This window comes from Tupaia chinensis, unplaced genomic scaffold, assembly GCF_000334495.1.
Source record: "Tupaia chinensis unplaced genomic scaffold, TupChi_1.0 Scaffold000007_1, whole genome shotgun sequence".
Taxonomy (NCBI): Eukaryota; Metazoa; Chordata; class Mammalia; order Scandentia; family Tupaiidae; genus Tupaia; species Tupaia belangeri.
Window position 1 is genome coordinate 2,245,889 of NW_006159436.1, and position 15,765 is coordinate 2,261,653.

At 39.1% G+C, this 15,765-nt stretch overlaps 1 protein-coding gene across 1 annotated transcript in view; it reads left to right on the plus strand.

Annotated features, from left to right (window-relative positions):
* ISCA1 (iron-sulfur cluster assembly 1) overlaps nucleotides 1-14,574 on the plus strand; it is a 17,129-nt gene extending 2,555 nt beyond the window's left edge. The window contains exons 2-4 of the mRNA XM_006139846.3: nucleotides 5,048-5,101; nucleotides 9,963-10,068; nucleotides 12,558-14,574. Of these exons, the coding sequence (XP_006139908.1) occupies nucleotides 5,048-5,101; nucleotides 9,963-10,068; nucleotides 12,558-12,706 (309 nt within the window). The 3' untranslated portion in view covers nucleotides 12,707-14,574. The remainder of the gene's footprint in view (nucleotides 1-5,047; nucleotides 5,102-9,962; nucleotides 10,069-12,557) is intronic.
* The last annotated feature ends 1,191 nt before the right edge of the window (nucleotides 14,575-15,765 follow it).

Consider the following 15,765-nt stretch of genomic DNA (forward strand, 5'->3'; position numbering starts at 1 on the left):
CCCTACACATCTAAAAGTTAACAAATGACGTTGAACTTGTGGGAACCAGAGTAAGATATGATTGAACAACTCAGAGAGTAAATGTCATCCTTCTGGTTTCCTGTCACTGTATAGGTCAGTTAATGCAGCCCTAATTTAGGATTAGGAGCGGCCTGCTGCTGTCCATAAAGCTTAGCCAAAGTTCTGTGAGAGAACAGGGGTACAGCTCGTGTCATTCTTGATGCAGGAAAACAGGTTAATATGTTGTGCACAGAGAATGCTTTTCGGCTTAACTTTCTCGTAGAACCTGGTTGGGAAGGGAAACAACTCATGCTCAGTAAGAAGATACTTATTAATTCATTTGACTAGTTTTATAGATCATTGACCAGCACTAAAATGTGTGTGTAAAGTCAATTTAGGAGACACAACACAGGAAACATTGGAAGTAGCCCAACCATCTAACAATGAGAGAATGGGTTAAGTACATTAGAGTAGAGCCTGTTGGTAAAATATGTAGCCACTCTAAATAATGGATTCTTTTAAAAAGTTGTATTATTTATTATATATATACATGAATAGGAAAAGACAAAAGGAAAACACTGCCATAATGCCAGCCATAACTGTTAAATGATGGGTTTAGCAAAACATTGTGTAACTTTTTCATTGGCTGCTACTCAGTTGTCATGACACATTTTTGCATAGGAAAACATGTTATAACTGTTGGAACAACCCAATGTTTATCATTTTAAACATGAAAATGCCTGGTTTATAGTGAAATTAAAATAGGTTGTAGCTGTTGGCACATGTTAGCAAAGTAAGCTAATCCTATACCTAACTTCAGGGTTTTTTTCCTTAGAGTTAAAAATGAAAATTGCCCGGGGAATTAAAAAAATATACAGTAACATTAAGGATGGAAAGTTTCTACCAAAGGAAATGAAACCACATGGCAACTGGATAAAGAGAGTTGGTTCCTAAGATACATTCATCTGCAAGTGCCTTTCCCATAATTTTAACAATAAGAACAGCATGGAGATAATTATTAATTAGGCCAAATTATCTTAATATTCATCTACTTTAAAGAGTCATGTTCCTGTCATTTATTTGTGAATAGGTTAAAAATCATCATCGTATTTCAGTGAGTTTTAAGGAGGTGGCATGGTGGTTAAGATGCTGGACTCTGATGCAGCCAGTCATGCTTCAAGTACTGGACCTGGTAGCTTGCTTTGTCAATTCCCTCTCTCTCTTGCTCCTTCTCTCACTCTCTTATACCCTATAGCAAACTTACATAATAATATTGATTGATTAGAAATAAATAATTTTTTAAAAATCTCTTAAATTTTAATTCACAGGCCACATCTCAGGTAAATTAGTTATCAATTACATGTAAATTTCTTGAGAAAGTACAGTTTCTTACTTGCTCTGGGGAATGAATTGATATTAGAAGGCCACTAGGCCCTGCAGCATGTTGTTTAGTTGAAGATTTTATACTGTTTCCAAGGTCGATTGTTTACCTCAGGGCAAACTTGCCAGGGTGTGCAAATAGAGCAAAGAGTACTTTTTATAGCTGGAGTTTGTATTAAGAAGTCCTAAATGTTCACTGTTCTTCAGATTTGTTCCAAAAATCAAATCGGTCACTTGGAAAGTTCTAAGAACTATCTTTGTCCCCCTAATTCAATACTCAACTAGATTATTAGGAACCCTCCCCCATTGGGGTATATTGGTTTCTGCCTGCCACAAAAAACTTACCATACATTTTGGGTTCCTATAACAGCAGCTTTCCAGGAGCACAATTCCTGTTTAATGTTACTTTTTCCTAAAGTGCCCTTCAGTATAAGATACAAACATCAGCAACTTTTTGATAAATGGATGTGAATTTCTTTTATTTATTGTGTTTAAGTGCTTCTATGGTTGAGAAAAGAAAATATTTTCTTTTGTAAAATCAAATTGGGTAGTTTAGAAAGACATTTGGAGTGGGACCAGCAGCTGGTGTGATGGTTACGTCGCTCCTAGACCAGGGGCTTAAAAAAACATGCACACAGGGCACATGTGCATGCATGCCCAAAATCCTGAGAGAAGCAAATGGAGGAGAAGGGATTGTGGCACGACCATCCCTCCACCCCCCGGAATGATTTCTTGCTTTCTGTCTCTCACACACCCTGTAGCAAAAATGTTTCTTAAAGACAGACACTTGGAGATTAAAAATACATGGGATTCCATAGTGTATATATGCCACATTTTTTTCAATACAGTTCTTGGGCACTGGGGTTGATTCCATGCCTTTAGCAATTGTGAGTAATGCTACTGCAGTAAACATGGATGTGCAAGTGTCTTTCTGACTGAGCATCAGCCATAAGGAACAATGATACCCTGGTATGTGATACAGAGTAGATGAATATGAAAGATGTAATGCTAAGTGGCATAAACCAGGCTATGAACAACGAACACTATGCCCCAACTCAGTATATAACAGATGTATGCACTTTATGTCAGAAATCAAAAGATCCAAAGATATGGTAGGGAGGACGAATGTACGTACCAGAGACTGTAGGGGTGGGGGAATGGAAAGCAGAAAACGGGTAGGAGAGTCTCAGGAAATAATTAGTTAATAGATTTAAGAATGTGAAGTTCCTCAACGAAAGTGATGTATATGGAAATATCCTTGATTTGATTGTCACTTTCTTTCTGCTCTGAAAAAACATATTGTGTGCTATAAAGATATACAACAGTTAAATGTGATTAGGAAATCATAAAATTCAAAAGAAAAAAAATACATGGGTTTGGTAGACACTGAGTAGTGTGGAAACTCTGTTTATTTTGTTTAAATCATGTGATATGTGTGGGTCTGCACCTTTGACCCACCCGCATTAAACCCAGATTATGCTTCAGATTTTAGTTCTGACAAATACTTTCCCATGTCTGAGCCTTTTTATTTTTTTTAAACATACTAGAAATCTTTTTATTTGACAGCAAGTAGATTAATTTATTCAGCACTCACATAGAAAATCTGACCATGAAAACTTACAAATGGAAGATAGGAAAGCTAGCTTTTACTAACAGTCATTTAGAAGGTTAATAGGCAATTGAAAACTTTTTAATATTTCTGTAACTATTCGAGGTCGATAGTCTTTGACCTCAAAAATGAAGAAACCATGATTTTGCTTTCCTTCATCTCCTTCCACCCCCTGGGTGCTGTTCCCTAGGCTGGGCACTTGGCTCCACTTCTCATAGAACCGTGGGGAAAGGCCTTCAGGTATCACCTACTGATAGTGGTTTTTCATATTTTTGTTTTGTAGTGACACATTATGAAATATGTATACACATGGCATGTATTAGCAAGTGAAATTAAAAGTTTCAATAAGCTGCATTCGAACACTAAGTGCAGTGTGTGTTTTTTATTTTACGTTTTTCTAAAATGGTGATCTTGAACATCTAAACCAGTTTCTTGACCCTTCTAAATTGGGTCCAGGCTGGGTTTAAAAGATCTTGGTCTAGCCAAGCCCCTTCCTGTACAGGGGAAGAGAACACATTCTTTGAGCCATCTATTGGGCCTCCTCCCCCTGCACAGGCTTGAGTTCTGGCTACAATTTTCCACCAAGTCATAGGTCATAGTTTCTACTCTGGGAATTCACATACCAGTAAGATATCAATAGAGAAAACTAGAAGACTAGCACAGCACTGCCAATGAGAGGAGCGAATAAGAAAGTAGGAAGGACATAATCTCCTCATAATGATTTACTCCCACTGCTGTAATAATGGCTGGCATGTTTTAAGCTTTGTGCCTGAATGCTTTTCATGAATTCTAATGTTTAATCTTCATAAGAATCCTGAGGAAGAGAGACTGTTAGCCTCCTTTTACCAGTAAAACTTAGAAAATTTAGAAACCATTTAATGTGACTGCCCTTGGGCACAGCTCAGAAGTTGACCAGAAAAGCCCTGGAACAACAAATTGTTCTCAGCTTGCTTCCCAAGAAAGTTGGGTTGGTGGGCAAGCAGGTGGCATGATGGTTAAGACAGCTGGATCTCAGCCAGACTATGAAAGACGAACATTATATGTCCCCACTCAATATATACTGGGTGTATGACTGTGTGGTTCAAGTTCCAGGCCCAGCTGCCTGAAAAACACACCCAAGTGTGTGCATGTGCATCCATATCCAAAATCCCAAGAGGAGAATGGAGAAACAGGGATAGTGGCATGGCTGTCCCCATTGGGGGTGCTTCTCACCCCCACCACATACACACACCACACTCCCCTTATAACAAAAATTAAAATTAAAAAAGGAAATTGAATTGGTAATGCTGACATATACATATGTGATGCAATGTCACAGTTTTCTTATTTTGAGGGCCACTGGGCTAGGCTAAATGGCATTCCTTCTGAGAAATAACTTGATGTTCTTCTCTCATTGTTTAGCATAGTTCCATTCATCTAGGTGTCTCGACATATTGGTGTAATCCACAGGGAAAATTTGTGTGAGCTATTGGTAGGACTAGTGTGAGAAATACACCCTGGGTTATTTTATTTCAGTAACACTAAATGCATAGTGGACTGGCTTTGCATTTAGGTGGATTTGAAACAGATTGTGAGTAAATAAAGACAAGCTATAGTCTTGATAATTACCAGAAAAAAATACCTGTTGATTATTGGCTTTCCCAGTGAAGTACTCATTTCATTCACTGGCTGTCTGTATGCCTTGTGTGCGTCAGGCAGCGTGCTTATTACCGAGCACACAGTAGATGCACAAAATAGACACTGCTAGAAAAGTCACGTTTGTGAGGAAGGTAAGCAGTACCATGCAGAGTATGACAAGGGACCAACTTGAACTGGGGAGCAAGACAATAATTGTGAGGCAAATAATTCAAAAAAATTTTTTTTTAAAGAGAGCGCTTCAAATTAGTTAGGGTCATGTGTTTGTATATAAAATCCACAAGGTAATCTGGCAAGAACGGAACAAAAATGCATCACATAAATTTGCTAAAGGCAAACTTGAGCTGTCTTAAAGACTCATAAATATAAGTCTTTGAAGAATGCAAGTTTTGTGGCTAAAAAGTTAACATTTTCTTTTTTCAGACACCTTCAGCAGTAAACAAGATAAAACAACTTCTTAAAGATAAACCTGAGCATGTAAGTAAAACCAGTCAAATATTTAATAAAAATTAAATTGCAGTTTCAGAATGAATTTATCTTGTGATAAACAAATTAGTGGTTCTTATTTTTAAAAGTAAAATATGCCCATGACTTTAAGGAAGTCAGCCTCTCACCCCCAGAAACTTCGTCATCGGTCATTCTTCCAAGAAGCAATCAACCACCTCTTAATGTTTTCCCAGAGATACTCTCTTCTGATGGGACTAGGTCAGGGTTTCTCAGCTCTACACTGTTGATGTTTGAGGTCCTACTGCCATACCCACTGGATGGCCAGTAGTCCCCCACCAAGTTGTGACTACCAAAACTGTGTCCACGAGGGGAACCCCCGGTCTAGACCATGCTTGGTTTTCATACGTGTATTTTTCTTTTCCTTTCTAGATGAAAGTGTACCATACGTGCTGTCATTATACTTTTCTTTTTGCCCCAAAAATCTAGCTTGAAGACCTTTCCCCATCCTATAAGATCTGCTGCCTCCTTTATCATCCCTGCATATATAGTGTACTCCATTGAGTAGGTTTGATTTCTTTAACCTTCCCCCATATTAAAAGTCAGTCAGGTCATTGTCATTCAGTGCTGCCACAGACATCATTTCACAACTATTTAGTGGCTTGCCTTGTGTGCCAGGCCCACTGTTCTAGAACCGTATGCATGGCTTAGTGCACCTACATAGGATCCATTTCTAGATGTAAGATTGTTGACTTAGGGATACATGCATTATCTTAATTACAGAGCGTTGTTAATTAATGATGGAATTCTGTAAACCACTTTAAGTAATGGACTGTCAGTATTTAGCAGTCAGTGGAGTGGTTTCTGGACTCCATTGTACAACTTACATTATAATATGAGAATTCTCATACCTCCCTCCTAAAAACTATTAAGCACTAAAGGACAGTAATGTTTCTACTCAATTTTAAAAGACGAACAACTAGAGTATAAATTAACTGTGTGGTTCAAGTCACAAAAAGTGACTTGTCAGAGTTTTCCAGATTAAAAACTAAGTTAAACACTAATGACATGTGCTCCAAATTTTAACCAGTTAATATTTATCATTCCAAATACACAAACTTTCCTCACATGAAGTCTACAGGTTGCATGGTCCTGGACCCAGAGACTTGAAAAATCACATTGAGTATGTGTGACAGATTAGAAGAGAAAGGATTACAGCATGGCCATCCCCCTGGGGGTGATTTCTTGCTTTTCTCCTCTTTCTATTTCTCTTTCTTTTTCTCCCTCTTGTGAGTACATGCACCTATAGCAAAAATTAAAAAATTTAAAAAAAAAAACCTCACATATTATCTAAACTGTCACTCTGAAGTTGAATAAAAGTGCAGTCTCTCTCCTTGTTTAAGCACAGACGAGACTATTCCCTCTAGTGCTTTGGCTCATCAAAGCACCAGACACACCAAGTGCGTGTAACCATGCCCGGGATCCTGGCAGGCTGGAGGACTGCAGTGAGGATGTTGAGCAGACCAAGCCCTGTGGAGGTGCTTCTCTCTCTCTCTCTCTCTCTCTCTCTCTCTCTCTCTCTCTCTCTCATATGCACATGTGCTCTATCTTGAATAAAGATTTTTAAAAAACATAACAAAAACCCAGAGCCAGGTGATGGCACAGCAAAGTGCAACATCTGAGAGGCAATCCAACAGGGAAGGCTACACGTTGGAGTCCAGAGACCTCCCTGAGTATGCCAGACACACATGTCCCCATGATTTGGGCCTGGCTCAGGGATAGGGATAGACCACAGTGTCATGTCAGGACTCTGCTGGGGATGCACTCTCTGTTTCTCTCTCCTCTCTCTTGTGGAAGAAAGAAAGAAACTTAACAAAAACAGGCATCTTAACAATTCTAACTTCTGTCTTCATCAAATTTCCCACTTCATGATTGCCTTCGTAAAACAAAGCTCATATTGCTACTTTTTAGAGAATTGAGATTCTTTGTGAAATAACACTATCATGATACTTTTACTTAAATGTGTGCTTAAATGAAAATAAGATAGGCTCCAAGATAGAGAACTTAGGTAGATTGTTAGAAAATTGCATATATGTAGACCTTGGTATTTTGAAAGTGACTTTTGGTCACTTTTTAAACCCATTATGTCTGTAGAGACTGGAGTCCTTTGCTTTCTGGTATTTGAAAATGTTTGTACAGATTTGCCCTAGAATTAAAGTTTTCCTTATGTAGAGGTTGCCAGATCTTTGCCTATGAACCTAAATGAACCCTGACTACAGGGAAACATCCAGAGACCATTTTACCAGAATGAGGTGGAGTAAAAATATTTTTAAGAAAGTCTAATTTGGGGTGGTCCTGTAGCACAGTGGTTAAGGGAGCCAGATCCCATATGGCTGATAACAATTCAATTCCTGGTCCTGGCAGCTTGAAATACTTGTTGAATATGTGCATCTACATGCCCCAAATCCTGATGGTATAGAAAAAAGGGAGAAGGGATTGGGGTGTGACTGTGCCCCATTGAGGAGTGCTCTATCCCTTTTCATCTCTCTGTCCCCCTCTAGTGATTAAAAAAATGCCTTGAGACAGCAGATGGCATAGCTGTTACTCACTGGACTCCCACATGGCCAACCATGGTTCAAGTCACGGATCTGGTGACTTGAAAATTATGCTGTGCATATGTGTATGCATGCCCAAGATCCCAGGAGGAGATTGGAGAAGGGATTGTGTCACGGCACTTCCCCTGGAGGATTATTTCTCACTGTCTGTCTCTCTCCAGCAAGCACATGCACCCTAATGATAAAAAATAAATAAATAAATAAATAAATTTAAAAGTGGTCTACTGGCAATTTTATTTTTTAATCTAGTTTTATTTTATTTTTCCTTTTTCTTTTCTTTTTTTTTTTTTAAGAGATTTTTGCTATAGGGTGCATGCACTCGCCAGAGAGACAGAAAGCAAGAAATCATTGGGGGGTGGGATGGCCACATCTCAATCCCGTCTCTATTCTCCTCTCAGATCTTGGGCACACATGTACATGCACCCAGCATGAGTTTTAAGCCACCAGGTCTAGGACTCAAAATGCAGTCTACATGGGAGTCCAGCAGTGTGAACATTTTGCCATCTACTGGTCTGATTTTGTTTTTCTCTGTCAGCAGGCACAAGCATTCACCAGAGAGAGACAAAGAACTCCCCAGTGGGGTGTAGTCATGCCGTAATCCTCTTTCCTCTATTTCTACATCTCATCAAGATTTTGAGCACACACTCCAGGCATTTTTCAAGCTGCCATCCTCATGACTCCAACCGCAGTCAAGCATGTGGGATCTAAGTCCTAATGCACTGCTCTTTAACTACTGCACTAAAAGGCCAGCCTGTAAGTGATCCCTGCCATCAGATCCATCAGATACTTTCCTTTTCACAATTAAAGTGATTAGGGCACCAGCAGGTGGCTTAGTGGTTAAGGTGCTGGACTCTGACGTGGCTGACTGTGGTTCAAGTCCTGAACCTGAAGGCTTGAAACTCATACCAAGAGTGTGTACGTGTACGTCCAAAATCCCGAGAGGAAAATGGAGGAGGAGGGACTGCAGCATGACCATCTGCCCTGGTGGGTGGTTTCTCACTTTCTGTCTCTGTCTCTCTAGTGAGCACACACTCCCTATAACAAAAAGCTTTAAAAAAAAAAAAAAAAAAAGGATTATTGGCTCAGTGTAGGTAGTGTAATTGGTAGCACACTGGAATATAGTGCTGGAAGCCACATGACCAACCACTAGTTCAACTCCATGGCCTGGTTGATCTGAAACGTCTGGGCTTGCTCAGAACCCAGGATCCTGAGGAGCTGGAGAACTGGAGGAAGGAAATGATAGCAGAGTAAGAACCTGTTGCGGGTGCTTCTCACGTGCATGAATACACACACTTTCACAAATTTTTAAAAATTACTCAGTTTTTTCATTAAAGCTCTTCCCTTAAAAAATGTTATTCTGGGGCCAGCAGGTGGCATAGTGGTTAAGGGTGCTGGACTCCCACATAGCCAACCATAGTTCAAGTCCCAAACCTGGCAGCTTGCTTTCTCAATTTCTCTTTCTCTCTCTCTCTCCCACCTCCTCTGGTCAAATTTAAATAAATACATTAATAAACATACAAATAATGTTAAATAAAAAATAATTCTTTAAAAAAAAAAGTCATTCCTGGGGCCAGCAGGTGGTGTGATGGTTAAGGACACTGGACTCCCACATGGCTTGACTATGGTTCTAGTCCCAGACCTGGAGGCTTGCTTTCTCTCTTTCTTTCTCTCTCTCCCCATCTCTGTGTGTGTGTGTCTCTTTCTGGAAATATTAAAATAATAATAACAAAGTTAAATAAAATAATTATTTAAAAAGAATGTTATTCCTGGCCCAAATGTCTAATTAAAGGTCATGTAATTAACATACATTACATTGGTTCAGTGGAATACTTTGTGGGCATTTCTTGCAAGTGTAATTATGAAAGCTTACCTGGATGTCTTACCTGGAAAGACATAATAAAGTGTGTATTTCTACTGCAGTAAATACTATATTTAGGCCATATGTGAAAAGGACTGGAAAAAAATTCATATAAGCTGTTTTTGTAGGGTCACAGGAATTGTAGGGGCTTTATTCCTCTCTATTTTGTTTGTAGGCCATATGTGAAAAGGACTGGAAGAAAATTCTTATAAGCTGTTTTACAATAGTTAAATCTTTAAAATCCTCCTTTGCCATTCTTTTATACTTTCTATGTGGATATTTTATAACCAAGAATCTATTATTTATTTTTTAGCTTATGAAAACTTAAATAATAGTAGCCAGATTTTTTTTTTTTTTTTTTGTATAATTTTTAGTCAGTTCTATTTTAAAACTATGTTTGTTATTTTGAATTTCTTTTCAGGTAGGTGTGAAGGTTGGTGTCCGGACCAGGGGCTGTAATGGCCTTTCTTATACTTTAGAATATACGAAGACAAAGGGAGATTCTGATGAAGAAGTTGTTCAAGATGGTGAGTCTTTAACTTTTTCTGGGCAGTTTGTTTTGCATAAAGTGTTTAGCCTTGTGCGGGATGGAGTAAGGAGTACTGATAGTAGGAATGACGTGGAAGGGCTAACTACACGTTAAGCGTTGTTTGCCAGGCGCACAAAGGAAGTGGTGCACACGCACCCCGAGTGAGGGCGAATCCGCATTATCACTGTTCTGCTGATGAGGAGACTGAGGCACGGGGTGGGTAAATTGTTTGCTATGATCACCACACAGTCAGTAAGTGGTCTGGCGAAAATTTGAACCCAATAAGTTCTCTCCAGAGATTGCGCTTTTAGTAAAACTAAGTGGTAGGTTATTGGATAAGCCGGTCTGTGTGTGGGTTTCAACTATGCAAGGTCATCTCTACGTCCAGAAAGATTTTAAGGGGACAAATTTGAGAGTGAACCAACTGACCATTTTTATGCACAGAAGCAGTTTTGTATTTGTGTCAAATAAATTAAATTAAATCATACTTTAAATTTCAAATTTTTATTAAAAAGTTCAGTTCTTTGGGCTAGCAGGTGTGGCATGTTGGTTAAGGAACTGGACTCGCACATGGCTGACCAGGTTCAATTCCCCAACTCAGCAACTTAAAAATCACAATGTATATATGTGTACATGCATGCCCACAGTTCTGAGAGGAGAATGGAAGAGAAGGGATTGCAGCATGGCCATCCCCCTGGGGAGTGATTTCTCACTTTTCCTCTCTCTTTCTCCCCAGTGAGTGTGTACGCTCTATTGTAAAAAACTAAAAATCTAAAAAAATGAAAAAACATTAAGTCTTTAATTGTCTTTTGCTACCACCTCCTGACCCAAGTTGTTTTATTAAACCTATTTAAAGCAAGATAAATAATTCTGCGGCATTGGGAGAACTTGGGTTTCTATGGGCTTTGAGGTGGTGGTTTTGTGCACTGGAGTTATGCCCTTGGCAAGCCTTCAGTCTTTGCCTGTGTAGGAAAACTAGTATGGACTCTTTTCTTCTTTTTTTGTTTTTAATTTTACCACAGAACACTCCAGAGAGAGAGGGAAAATGTGAAAGCATCCCTCATGAGGAATGGTCAACCATAGTCCCTTCTCCTCCATTTCCCCTTTTGGGATTTTGGGCACACATGTGCATGTACCAGGCATATTTCTCAAGCTGCTAAGTCAGGACTCAAACTGCATGGTCAGCCATGTGGGGGATCTAACTTCCTTAAACACCAGTCCACTGGTCCTTTTATTTATTTTTTTTCAATGACCAGAGTGCACGAGGCCTTGCCAGAAATAGGAAAAGGCACCCTCTGGTGGAGTGTGATCTTACCACAGTCCCTTCTCTATTTCTCCATTCTGTTGGGATCTTGGGGATGCTACTGGGGCTGGGATTCAAACCAGTCAGCCATGTGGGATTTAGTCCCTTAAGCCTCTAGACCTAGGGCTAGCCCTGGGCATGAATCCTTTTTCTCTTTCTTTTTCTTTTTTTTTTTTTTTTTGGTTATAGGGCACACGCACTCAGCAGAGAGAAGGAAAGTGAGAAATCACCCCATCACCCCCCCTCCAGGGGAAATGGCTATGCCTCAGTCCCTTCTCTTCCATTCTTCTTGGGATTTTGGCCCATGTGCATGTGTGCCTGACATGTTTTTTCAGGCCACTGGGTCCAGGACTCAAACTGTGGAGTTGGCTATGTGGGACCTAGTGTCTCAACCACATGCCACCTCCTGGCCCTGATGTGAATTCTTGAGTGTTCTTTTCTCTTTTTAAACTGACATTATTATTCAATAAAAACATTTTTAATGTGTCACTTTTAAAAACAACTTATAAAATATAAACTTTAAGATTTTCATCTTAAAGAGTATTTCATTACATACGGTTTATATTTAGGTAGTGACTCAGTTTCTTATAAGGAAGAAAGTGTCTTAAACCAATTGTATTTACAAAGATGCTGGCCTCTACCCACATAATTGCTCAGAAACAGTACTGTTTTCTGGCCCACAACCAGAACCTATTTTTATTATGATTGATGTTATTGAAGTATCCCCATTCTATCATAGACCTTTGTATATCTCTAAGCTTGGCAGTGTGTGGAGTGTATTTGTGTTGCAGGGTTTTCAATAAATTATATTGACTCCACCTTTAGAAAGTTGTCACTGAGAAAAATAGACATTTTCTTCATGTTGCACATTGGGAAAATGAGTGAAATACGGTGAAAGGCAGGGTCTAGTTTTGCACAGGATTGTCATGAAATTTAATCATGTGAAACTGTATATGAACTAAGGTCATTGTTTTTGACATAGTTTAGTGTGTACAAAAAAGGGGACAGACACGAAACTGAGTGGAATTCTTTCAAGGAAATAATGAGATGTGATCAAAATCCTCCTGTTTGACCTTCGTCGGGAGTTTCTATTTTAAGTTTACTTGTGCTTTGAATCAGTAGGTTCCATAACGTGATAGGCTTTTTGTAACACGTTTTGTGTTTTGTTTTGTTTTTTCCCCAAGGAGTCAGAGTGTTCATCGAAAAGAAAGCACAGCTAACACTTTTAGGAACAGAAATGGACTATGTTGAAGACAAATTATCCAGCGAGTTTGTGTTCAATAACCCAAACATCAAAGGAACTTGTGGCTGTGGAGAAAGCTTTAATATTTGAAACCTCAGGACTCCTTTAGCCGGAAGCTCCAGGAAAGCTTGGTGAAGCCTTGGGACTCACTGAAGAAATCATGTGACTGTCACGTGCTTAAGGTTTATAATGTGTGTCTGCCTTGTGAGGAAAGTAAAGTGATGCATTTTGAAAATGAAGCCAGGATGTTAGGTTCCAGAAGAAGTGATATTTATTTTCTCTGTAGGAGATAAAAAAAAATGAGAAGCCATTGCTCTCTTTGTATCATTACCTGTTCTGTAAAGAAAAAAATGCCACCCTGCATTTAGCTCTCTTGCACCCATTTCGTTAGAACCTGCTGTTCATTAAAGTTGCATTCCTGGAATGTGTTCAGGAAATGGTTGAACAGGTGTGCTCTTGTGATATCTCTGTTGAATTGCTTGAATTGTGTCTCAGCATTTTTCCCAACCAGACTGGTGGCTCCTAAAAGTCAGAGGCACGAAGTCCTGCTGTGGGTTGTGACAGGAACATGTTTTGCCACCAAATTTGGTATAACTTTTTTACATTTTTATCAACAATTTCATTGTGAGATGCCTCGTTTGTGAGATAACCTTTCACAGTAGGAGAAAAGATTTCCTTGAACTATAGTACACATATCTGAACAATGGTATCAAAAGGTAAGAAATACTTTATCCACTTATTTGTAATCCATTTCTTTTGTCCACCCTAAATGCTCAAAGATGGAGCACAAGCTGACCTAGATTATTTTAGTTGAAAGGTCTCTTAAAAGTCATCTAGTCAAGGAGCCAGCAGGTGACATGGTGGTTAAGGCGCTTAACCGCATGACCACCCACAGTTCGAGTCTTGGATCTGGCAACTTGAAAATCACACCAGGTGAGTGTGCGTACCTGTCCCAAATCCCAGGAGGATTGTGGCATGGACACCCCTCCTGGGGAGTGATTTCTCAACTCTCCATCAAGCGTACATGCCCTGTGTCAAAAACCAAAAATAACCTCACCTAGTCACCCCCTTCATTTCTGTCTATAAGGAAGCAAAACCCCAGGGAAGCCCAAGGGCTTTTGTCCTCACTCATTTTGCAAGCTGGGTGAGAGCTGAACTCTGCCCCACCTCCCCTTTCTTGTAGGTGACTGAGCTCTAAGCTCTGAGGTAATCTTAATAGTGATCTGGCGTTTTTTATCTAGTCAACAGTTTGATAAAATTTCTTTGTAATTTGATGGTGATCGTAATAGTTTTAGTTTGAATAGGAAGAATTTTATTTTAAAACCCTTTTATGTGAATTACCACCTTGTTTCTTTAGAACTTTAAAACAGTGGTTTGTACTAGCAGAAAAGAACTTGTAACAACCCAGAATTATTATTTTAGAATTTGGTTGTAATTGCAAAGCAGAACATGGGGTCTTTTTTTTTCTTCTTCTTCTTCTTCTTAATTCTTAATACATGTGTACTTTCTGCTTCCAAAGTCCAATTCCTATGTAAACCACTGGGGCCAGGATTCAGAGCATGGTTGACCTTGTGGAATCCTGCTTCCTTAACCACTGAGCTATAGAGCCAGCCCTCTACAACTTTTGAACACTATTTTAACCTAACATTTGTTCTATCAACTTTTAAAGTATTCCTTTTATCACTTAGTTTATTGATTTTTCCTGGGTTTGACATATTAAGTATTCTGAGGTTACATTATGCTTTTTTTGAAAGCTAATTCTCATGAATTAAAATAGCTAAGTTCCTTTATGTTGCCCTATTTACTAAAATACTGGCACAAAATGCACCAAATCTAGAGCAGTAGGTTTATATAAATGAGTTTGTATCTTTAATATAATTGTTGATCCACTTAAAATTTGTGCAATACTGTGTGTATGTTAGAGATCAAGTTCTTAATAAAAAAAAATGTGGCCTCTTTGTGATCATAAAATTGCCTTTCTTGCTGAAGGAGAGAATTTAGGGTAGTACCTGATGCTATTACTAATTAATAATTACTGTATTTTTCTACTCAATCTCCCTATAATCAGGCATTTATAGAATTCAAGGTAGTAACTGCTAATGATATTACTAGTGAATAATTTCGGGATTTTTCTACCCAGTCTCCCTGTAATCAGGCATTTTCTTCACCTGTTCAGTCTTCGGTGCTGCTTCTCCATATAGACTCTGGAGAGACCATCTCAAATTGCTCTCATCTCCCTTGCTGCTGCTGCTGCTCCTTTTTTTTTCTTTTTTTTTTAATTTTGCAGAGGATACTCCCCAATGGGGCATGATCATGCCACAGGCCTTTCTCCTCCATTATCCACCCTGTCAAAATTTGGGGCACATACATGTGTCGGGCATGTTTTTTAAGCTACTCGGTTCAGGATTTGAATAATCGGCTATGTGAGATCTGGCTCCAGTACCCACCAGTCTACAGGGCCAGTTCATCTTCACTTGCCTCTTTAATCTTGTTTTCCTTCCAGTTTCACTGGAAGGATCATCTGTCCATCCAGGTTGGTTTAGCCAGCCTCCTGCACAGACTTCTTCCTCTGTCCTCAGGACATTATCCCCACCCAGAAAGCTTTCTATCATCTGAGCTTGCCTCCTTTAAGAAGGTTAACAGTTTGCTTGAGACACAACAGTTAGCCCTAAGGCTTCATAGATAATCAGAGATAGTTCCTGACCTCAAGAATCTTAGAGTTCCCTAAAGAGACCACTAATGAAGAGTACCAGTCAAGTTCTTAATACTAGGTTGGTGCAAAAGCTATTGTGGTTTCAGACCGTGAATTTTAAATCATTTTAACTAGGCTCAAACACATACTTTTTAATCAAAGTAGGAACCCTTAAAATCAACACATTTTGCCAACAAGAACTAAGTGTATTTCTTTGTGTAAAAATTTGTGCCTCAGGATTTAATGAACTCTTGGAAAGTACCTTTTGCATTTTGCTGGTTGTGGAGGCATTTTCCCTGCAAAAAGTTGTTCAGATGCTTGAAGAGGTTGGTGAGAGCTCAGATGAATATAGTAGATGAGGCAAAACTTCATAGCCCAATGTGTTCCAACTTTCGAAGTGTTGGTTATGCGATGTGTGGCCAGGCCTTGTCTTGAGAAAAACTGGGCTCTTTCTGTT